This window comes from Oratosquilla oratoria, chromosome 37 (genome assembly GCF_046742065.1).
Source record: "Oratosquilla oratoria isolate Oo_2021 chromosome 37, ASM4674206v1, whole genome shotgun sequence".
In the NCBI taxonomy this organism is placed as follows: Eukaryota; Metazoa; Arthropoda; class Malacostraca; order Stomatopoda; family Squillidae; genus Oratosquilla; species Oratosquilla oratoria.
Window position 1 is genome coordinate 14,398,310 of NC_134813.1, and position 10,802 is coordinate 14,409,111.

Below are 10,802 nucleotides of genomic sequence, written 5' to 3' on the forward strand. Positions count from 1 at the left end.
AAATCTTTTATCAATTAAAAAGAATGGGAAGCTAATACCAAAGTATTATCATTATTTTCAATGTTTATTGACATAATGCGTAATTACATCAAAAGGGGGCATAGCTTGTTATTGCACCCATTCAACAAAAATGGAATGTTACATCTTTAAAACCAATGCATTAGTTATTAATACATAATATCTCATAACTTGATTTTGTTTAAGAAAATTTTAATCTTCTCTTTTGTTATCATGTAAGATACTAATAAGAACATTCTTTTATGCTATTATTTCTAAGTTCACATAGCTCTGTGCATTTCATGACATAGTGTTGTAATGATTGGCATTTATTTTCATGACCAAGTTTACAAGCAATCCCATCAGTATTTTTATCATATTCCAAATAATATTTATATCCTTACCTTAATCTCATTACTATTGTGTCGTACACACAGTAGTGTCGTTCGTAACTGAAATTAGTTTTCAATTACATTCATATACTGTAACATACTTTCACTTTCTTTTGCTTACCTTAATCTCATTACTATTGTGTTGTACATACAGTTGTGCCGTCCGTAAGTGAAATTAGTTTTCAATTACATTCATATAATGTAACATACTTTCACTTTCTTTTACTACGATTTATTTTTTATTTTTCTAGGTCCCAAGTGTCTCTCTGTTTCCTCATTTTCAGTTTCATTTCTTTCGTGCTTGGGATACTTATATCAATGATGCCTTTCCCGGTTCCCTGTTTAGATAAATCATGTGTGACGGTATATATACAAAAGTTACATTGATTTTAATGGATTTCATGTCCTTGATTAACATTTTACACTTAAAAATGTTAACACATTCTATTCTTTTAGAATATCGCTCTTCATCCATAAAATTCCCTAATCATAATAATACATCCAGCTTTTTCGCCGACAACAGACATCACAGAAAATATGTATTATATTCATTTTGGGTATATTCCAATTTTACAAAGGAATATCTTATGTAATTGTGAGCTATCATATTCAAAATTCGTGTAATCTTACTGTTTTATTTCAATATCAAGAGGTTCATTATTTCAAGGGCAGACGAGCTCTTTTGTCAAATCGGGGACACAATAGTTTGTTGCATCATAATTCTTTATAATTCTACATATGTTCTTGGCGTAAGCGTTTATTGGAGTATGATTTTTTTTTCATCATTATTTATCTTGTCTGCAATTTCTTTAAGACGATCATCTCCACGTCTGATTGATCTTACAACAGCAGTGGTTGTTAACTCTCCGATTCTTTCATAAATACTGTACTTAGTAATTTCAGTACAATTTTCATTATTTCTATTCTCGTACTTCTTAGACATCTTAGTATTAATCTCATGCTCTCGTTCTGTACTACCTCTAATGATGTGATACAAAATGCAAGGTAAAATACTAATATAGCGGCAGAATATTGAATGATAGATCTTACTGTGGTGAGATAGATTGATACACTGGTATACAGATACACCAGTACTTTTACCTTTACTAGAAATTTCGAAGGTTTGAGTCTAGACATATGTTTTTAACGTTATATTTGGCTTTTGGTATTACTAAGTGTATACATACTAAGATATATACATTTTAACAACCACAATGCACTTTAATTCTAAGCCATCAAAGGCCAGCATGCTGAAATTGAAATGTGGTACTGCCCAGGACTCGAACCCGGCATCCTCATGACAAGTGCGACAGTGACTTTCCAACTAGTAAATATTCACATTTTCCCACATTCGGATGTAGGGAAATATATTTTTGGTCTTCTCTCACCGTTCCATTGTTTTCGCAACTTGTATCGTATGTTTTCATCCTGATATTCTGGTGTTGTTCGCCGTTTCTTATCCATGTCACTGGTCACTTCGTGTAGTCCGTTCTCAGATCGATTTGGCTCACTGTAATTGTCATGTTTCCTTTTTCCTGTTGCTATGTTGTTAGTCTCGTCGTCGTCATCATCACTCATGATCAAGTCCATTTCTACAGTACTGTTGCTCATCCTGGGAAGTAACTTGGGACGTCTATTCTTCTTTGCTTCATGGTCTATGTTGTTCTCCACTAGTGACGACGATTCCACACCAATCGCCGTCTCGCCAACCGTAACTAAATTGGCCACTGTACATTGCACTTTAGCTAAATCTTGTGGTCGATTGTTCCAAGTTCCAGACAAGTACGTCCATAACAGCAAGATAGTTTGTTTATTATTTAACTATACCTATGCATTTATTTATGTATTATATTTGTTATTTAGATTATTATATTTTTTATTTTTTATTTTATTATTATTATGATTTTTTTTCGCATCCGACCTAGATATGGACCAAAAGGTCTCCTGTCGGCATGCTCTTCATCTGTGTTCAGAGTAGGTTTGTACTCGACTACTGCCGGTTTTGAAGTGTACCAAAATATGATGTCTTTAGTTGTAGTCGGTTTGTTGTGGTTTCTGACGTAATGTTTGTCTTGTACGCATTGTCAGCTGTGGCTAAGGACCAAGCCGTTGATGAGGAAGTCCAAATTTTCACAATTACAGTATAAGGTACGATGAAAATCAGGAAACACAACATTACTAATCTTCTCGGTTAGAAAAAATATGTATATACTGACGAACTCTTTAGGCTGAAAGCATATAAAAAGTTTGTTGATGCGAATAACGGATAACTATTGATAGGACGATGTGAATTTTATGGCGATTTCGATACGAGTTCCGAAACTCCTTTAAACTTCCGATTCCAATAAATAATTAATTAATGTACTTTGTAAGATACTTGCTTCCCAAAACAACTGCAGGGCTAAAAATAATCATGAATCATGATAATTGCAGGTATCGGAATTAGAAGTTTAAAGCAGTACGATTGGAAGCGCAAAAATAATTATATCGTTCTATCACTAATTACGACCATTAACTTAGTAATGGAATACAGTGAAACAAAATGAAAGCTAAAGGTGTAATGTTAGAAAAGAATGACGGAGAATGGAACTACCAGACTGAAATTTTAGGGAGAAAAATGCGTCGTCGTTCTCCGATAATACCGTTAAAGGGGTTATCACATTAGGCTTCCACGGGCTTCACCAGCGTCGACAGTTGAGAGTTCGTTTGAGTAAAAACGACTTCGTTACAATATTTCGTTTCCATATTCCCAAATATCAGATTATATTTCCGTTATATATATAGCAAAACTGAATGGTGAACTGGGAGATTGTAAACCTGTACGAATGTTAGATATACTATTGAAATGTTCTTAGAGAAGTTTAGATTTTTGTAAGCGAAGTCATATTCTAGTTAAACAAATGGAGGTTGGAGGTAAGATGTGTGAGAAAAAATAGCTCCAGTGTGATGACTTCTTGCCAAATTCTTTAAAAGCTCACTTCGGCAAGAAAGGTTGCCATAACAATGACATTAACGAAACATTGCAGACGAAAAGGAGCAAATGAATCCGCCATTAGAACGGGTTTGACTAACGCGTTTGGTTAATAACTGCTAATAGCAAAGGTGCTGCAGGAAGGTGGAATAGAAAGATGAAAGTTGTAAGTGAATTTGAGTCAATTTGTCAACTCAGTTTCAGCTCGGATCCTTATCACTATCCCGAATACAGAAATACCGAGACTCATAATACAGTGTACAGAATGCGTCAGTATACTGAAAATATATAAGATAATTATAGATGAACATAAAAAAAAAATCAAAAATTTATCTACCATCCAAAATATTAGACTTATATACATGGAATTTAGAAACATATAGGACAGTGTTTGAGAAAATCAAACAGAACATGAAAACGCACAGGCTAATGTCCAGTCCATTTACCATCGGGACAGACTTCGAGACAGGCATTACCAGTCATCAGAATATCCGTCCCCAGCGCAAGACTCAGAGGCTGCAACCTCCATTTCACTCAACTACTTGGACTGAACAGGCATAATAAGACTGCTTCAGAAGTTTGTCACATCATTCGTACTCTGATAGCTCTCACATGTTCCATGGCAGTTCATCCGAAACACATACCACACAATTCAAGAGATGCCTTGTCCAGATAAAGCCCACTTTTATTAACCAACTACTAAGCTCCTTCAACAACACATGGTTGAATGGACAGTTCCCTATCTCAATGTGGAATATATATGGGGAGACTATACCAAAAAGCTGGAAGGGTGGGACAACAATATAAACCAATCCATAGGCAAGGCTCAACCAAATATTGTCGAATTTGTGACTGTAATGGAAGAAGAAAAAGCTCCAATGGAACTCAAAAAAGACGTGCTGAACACCATCACCACCCAGATGAATCTACAGGAAAAGACTGGAAAATATCCAAACTTTAGACCAGGATTTCTAGTCAGGGGAAAAATCCTACAAAAGACTTCAGGCTGAATCATTGTGGTTTTAATGTTTTTGTGGTTTATCTTTTATTGTACACAGATGTGTTTTTTCATTTGTTTTGTGTTTTGGACTACATAATTTTTTTTCTACTTTTGTTCTTTTATTCTAGCAAGTTTCAAGAGTATTTACTTGCAATTTCATTGTGCAGATATCTAATTTTCATTTTATCTATTGGTATGTAGATCTAGATTGTATTATTTCTGTACATATTCTATGCTGATTATATAGTACAGTAGATGCATTCAGCGAGTTGATGTATGAATATCCTTGAACTTGTTCTTAGTCACGGAAATCCCCACATCTATTTCTATTTTTTTTTCTTTTACAAGAGAGACCATTTTGAAAGGAAAGACTGGAGGGGAAACAGACGGGGACAACAGCTGTTGTTTGGTTTCTCTTTAATACGATTATGAAGGTTTTTACCTCTTTTGCTCCTATTCTTATACAACTGACATCGCAACATAAATGGCTTGTACACTTGATTTTAAACAAAAACGCTTTATTTATGGAAAATAATTATTGTATCTGTGCATTTATTATATTTTTGGTATTTCGAGATTCATTCATTTAAATTCGTTATTGTGACGTTCGTTATTCTGAGTTTCGTCCTTCGGAGATTACCTTCGTGTCCGTATGTTTGTATAACGCCCAACACACACTGTTGACAGAGAAGTTTGAGTAATTAAACCTATCAGAATTTCATCAGTGAAATAAAAAAAAAATTGATTTGTGACCAGGGGAGAACGAATCTAGAGAAAATAAATTGATAAACAATTGAACAGAGAACAACAACAGAAACTACCAAATCTATCATCAGCACAACTGCTCCTGTTATTACTATTAACATAACTCATTTTTGCAATCAACAAATACATCTGAGATTCGTAAGGAGCTGCGCGGTAAAAAGAACAGGTTATGTCTTTTGCAAACACATTTCACTGGCACCAGTTCCGTTGGTGACTTTTGTCGTCTGCCATTTTTTTTATCACTTCCCACGCAACAAATCTTGTCGGCCGAGCCCCACGTGTAAGCTGTTCTCAACAGCTACCACCAACTAGCACTCGGTGTTAAGCCATGGAATTATGAAAGGAAATAGATAAAACTTCTAAAATAAATGTTCTCTAATATTAGGAAAGAAACTTGGATGCAAAGCACGAAAGATCATTCGTGGGAAACCAGTTTACGTTTAAATACTATGACAATGGGACAAATCTCCGAAAGGGAGAAGGATAAGTGGATTGAATATACGTTGAATGTATAAGAAGTCTTCGAGAAGATACTTCATAAGGATCAAAATGTAGATAAAATAAAAAGAGCAACCTTGGAGTTACATCTTTTGAATGTTTTGGGAATTTTCATTAAGGTAGAGAATGTTAATGAATGAAAACAAACAGAATGGAAAGTAATGACCAGTCTCTCAAGGACTGGTGCTGCAGTCATATTCTTCTTACACAAACACAATTTGAAGGTGAAAAATCAAGAGATAATTTGTATTCAAATATAGACAATATCATACCACTGGGACAAATAATGATAAATGAAACTTACAAGGACGAGTGCTGCAGTCATATTCTTCTTACACAAACACAATTTGAAGGTAAAAAATCAAGAGATAATCTATATTCAAATATAGACAATATCATACCACTGGGGCCAATAATGATAAATGAAACTTACAAGTACTAGTGCTGCAGTCATATTCTTCTTACACAAACACAATTTGAAGGTGAAAAATCAAGAGCTAATTTGAATTCAAATATAGACAATATCATATCACTGGGACCAATAATGATAAATGAAACTTATATAGACATATTTTTATTTAGTTGTCCCCATTAGTTGTAGCTACAGCAGATCAACACTCTTATACGTCAGTCTCTGTTACACCACCACCCGGAAATCCTGCTTCACTACATCCATAAATATTGCCATAGGTCTTCCTCTTTTCCTCCTGTATGGTGGATCTATCTTTAGCAGTGTCTTCCAAGCATACTCTCCATCCCTCCTCTTATGATTTATTGTACATGAAATAAAATCATCATTATCATGTTATTGTTTTTTCATGTTTTGAGTCACATACATTTAGTCTTGAATGTCACAAGGCAGGTCTATTTAGATTAGGAACTCTACTGTAGTCAGTTTTCAACCTACCATATACCTTTCATGATGGCATAAATCTATTTTTTTCTGGTCGATTAATATACAATTTCATTCTATCTTGAGGATAGCACCTTTTGAAAAACGGAGTTTGTGCCAATCTAACCCTTTGATTTGGCTGCACAAAATTTAGCTGCTATTTTATTCCTTAGCTATCGTTACGAAATTCTAATCAACCGTGGTGGTATTTTCTGCCCGTTTCTACTTTTTTTTTTAACCTGGTGGCGCTTTTTCTTTTGTTCTGGCCACTACCGTGTTTTCTCAAACATTTCCGTAGCACCCATTTGGTAGTAAAGGAGTTGTAACCTATTTCAATTAACTCCTTTCAACCAGGTCACATTCTCCCCAAGTATTCTTTCTGCCACCTAGTTATCTTGTTCATTTCTGTGGCACCCCCTCATTTTAGAACATTTAGTAAGTACATATTATATCCTGGTTGTTGCTAAGTGATCTCAATCACCTACAACATATCATACTAGGAGGAAAATATAAGTACATTCTAACACTTCTTTGCATTACAGGCCACGTGCTGATGTGAATGTCAACCTACTGGGGCACACAGGAGTTAAAGTTATGTACAATAGCTGGGATTATAACTCCAGCATTACAGAGGACGAGATCCAGCAGCAGTGCCTCCGTTTGCCAGCCGTAGGAGTGTACCTCAATTCAGAGACCACGGGACCTGCAAATGACAGTTCCGCTATTGACCTAGATCGTATTGTTAGAGCGCCTGATGAGAACCTACCAGTGTCATGGGTATGCATGTCCACTACAGGGGCAATGGGGCTGCTCGGGACGCAGAAGGAGTATTTGAGGAAGGGTTTTGCAAGTATGGTAGCACAAACATGCACCATGCTTATGGTGAAGGAAGGATACTATCCCCATGTTCATGTTGACGAAAAGAATGACCCTTCTATCAGACTCTTCAGTAATCTAGAGGGGTGGAAACCAAGTTACCTGGTATCGTGGGTTGGCCTTAGATCGAAGTAGATCCTCCCATAGAGGTGTTGTAGAGGATAACCTACTGTTTCATAAAATGTCTATCTTTTGCAATCATGACGCGATGATCATAGGATATTTCAACCTTATTGTAGGAAGTTGCCTCGTTTTTTTTTCGTTGACGGTTAATTAGTAAAGCATGTAAATCACACAAGTCATGTTAACATACAAAACCTACTGGTCACTGGTCTTAAAGAAATATGATAACTCATATAGAGTTTAGTGAAAATATTGTATTCAGGTAGGCCTACCACAATCTAATTCGACTCAAGCTTCTAAAAAAATAAAATTAAACATTTTCATGCCTTTTATTCCGTCCCTGAAATGGCTCAGCCTACGAAAAGAACTAAAGCCTAACCTCATATTCTGGGGGAGAATATGAGGTGAAAAACCTGTGGCACATATGTTAGAAATATTTGAAAATTCGCTTACTGAGATGATCTATGAATACCTTCCATTTAAGGAAAGACGTCCCAAAAACAATTTTCATCTTAAGCGATTTGATAAAAAAATAAAATAAAATAAAAAATAAATAAATAAATAAATAAATAAACAAAGAAAACTATTATGAAAAAGAAACAGGTATGTAAGACATTTAAGTGTTGTCAAGTCAATCCACTGGTGATTTTGTGAAGTTATGTGATATCCCAGAAGGATTTTAACATGAGAATTAGTGAATAATGATACATAAGAAGTTTTCTAATAAACCTAAACTAATTTCTAAGGAATTCTAGAATAGCAGTGCTCCTTCGACGGCGTTTGATTGTCCAACCTGGAGTCTTGTCGATGGCAAAAATTGTCGGTGTTGCATCTTCTTTAGAATGGGATTCGTGCTAATTCCAAGTGACTCGGTAAGGCTAGGGTCCCTAGTGTACTTTTTTTTCGAAATGTTTCGAACAGAGTTTCTCTTGCAATCCAGGCTTCAATGACTTGCTCCGTCTGCACCGAATGATCCAGTCCTTTTTTTCGAACAGAACCTTTCGGAAAAGAATGAAAATGAAGTCCATCAGCAGCAGAATGTTTCGTGGAATCACTGTTGTAATTTGCGACGACACAATAAACTATTTTCGAACTTAATACTTGATAAAACCTTGCTAACACACGGAATGTGATAGATCACTGATCAAGTTGACAGAGTGAAACGGCATTTTATAGTGCACGCATATAGATGCATCAGAATGAAAACAGCGAGATTGACGTCACAGCCTTACGAGAACAGCCGGAGGGCGGAAAGTTCGTGTGCTACCGATATTTTTATAGGCCTTTTTATCACATTGCGTAATAATCAGATTTTATTTTTGCATTATTTGATCAAAAAGTGACTAAGCCATACATCTGGTAAATATTCACCTCTTTGAAAACCTTCTCAGTTGACCTTTAAGGTTCCACGCTTTCTCTACTAGCAGACGCTATGTCGTCGATTCGAATCCAATTATTGTCATTGGTTGCTTCAGATATTTGAATTCCTAGTAGCCATAGAAATAATTTTACCAAGGGTAAATTTAATTCGGCGATTTTTAACGCCTTTTAACAGTGTGTTACCTCAAAATATGTAACTATCGACAGGTGAAAATACAATATATATATTTTTTCAAATTAAATCGCACACGATAAAATGGAATTGGTTAAAAACACTTACAAAAATGGGACGCATTCACGTCACATCCACACATCTCACGCCGTTTAGTGTCCTTTCCATAACAAAATACTGACACACCACTCCCCACCAGCCACCACTTGACTGCTATCAATACTATGCACTGATTATTTATTTGTTTATATAAATATCGTATCTATACACATACAAACACATCATATCAACTTCATATATATTGAAAATTGTAAATTGGAGAGTGACTGTGTATAGATGATACTGTTATCCACGGACGGGGGGGGGGGGGGTGCGTGATGGGTAGGGGGTGATTATGTGTGAATGATATTTTGACGCAGCCTGATAGGATTTCTCCACGTCTTCTCTTTTTCTGTATAAGGGGACGGAGATGGAGGGGGTCGCGTATTAATGAAACGTCCTTGTTGTGGATGTACTGTGTCTTGCTGCATTGCGTTTGACCCGGGGCAGTTGGCGGAATCCAGGGATGACCCGTCATCCATGAGGAGATAAGATAAAGGGGTGGGGGGTGGGAGCAGAATGGGTGGGAGTGGGTACGTGCCTTTGACTTGACTAGGCTACCTCCCTTGTAAGGGGGAAAGAAATCTTGGTGTATATATATATATATATATATATATATATATATATATATATATATATATATATATATTATAGACAGATAATGATGTTTGATCCGACCCATTCATACTGTTTCATTATATGTAAACAAACACACAGTTGCCAGATCGACTCTCTTGACACGGGCCACTGCCAAATCAGTGTACCAGTTAGTGCTGGCGATAGTAGTTAGCGCCCGTGGCCTGTGCATTGGATTGGAAAGTGAGGCCTTCCGCTTAATACGTGTGTAGGATTCCCGTAGTTGAGGAGCGTGTTGTCCAAGGACCAGAATTTGGTGACCAAACACGAGAATGGTCGGAGACCGCGAGAGTAGTGTTGGGCGTTGAAATTCCTTTCTATAATTGTGTTGTCGGTGCAATTGAGTGTAACTCCCGTGTCAAGACGGCGCTCCGGGCTTTTATGAATATACAAAGAAGTTCAAGGAGATCAAGTTGGATGTTCTTTATCGGCGTCATGCAACCCTACTCATTTTCTGTGAAGGCCAACAAATAATGCGTAATGAAGCATACGACCTTCAAATCGTATTCGGACGGGTAAGAAGCACTATGTCCAGACAGTCGTTGGTTATGGCTTCCAAGACATTGCAAAGCTTGTTTCTGTCCTTGAACGTTAAAAATGACTTGTAGCTCTGTGCGACCAGGAGACTTCTTTTTATAACCGCAAAATTAAAAAATTTCCAATCAGCGGCAACCGTCGAGGGCGGCCAGCCAATCACAAGTGAGCCGAAGGAAGATGATGTTGATGTTAATGATGATGATAATGACGATGGTGATATGATGACAATAATATGATGATACTAATATGATGATAGTGGTGGTGGTGGGTTGACGATGATGATGATGGTAATGATTATAAGGATGATGGATGGTGACGTTTATGATGAATATAATGGTAATAGTGGTGGTGACGATAATGCTGATGGTGACGATGATGGTGGTTATGATGCAGATGGTAACGATAATAACGATGATGGTGGTTGTGGTAAGGATGGGTAATGATGACAGTGATGACGATAGTGC

At 36.5% G+C, this 10,802-nt stretch overlaps 1 protein-coding gene across 1 annotated transcript in view; it reads left to right on the plus strand.

Moving 5' to 3' along the window:
* LOC143019450 (uncharacterized) overlaps positions 1-7,801 on the plus strand; it is an 89,904-nt gene extending 82,103 nt beyond the window's left edge. The window contains exon 5 of the mRNA XM_076175084.1: positions 7,058-7,801. Within this exon, the coding sequence (XP_076031199.1) occupies positions 7,058-7,526 (469 nt within the window). The 3' untranslated portion in view covers positions 7,527-7,801. The remainder of the gene's footprint in view (positions 1-7,057) is intronic.
* Positions 7,802-10,802: the final 3,001 nt, after the last annotated feature.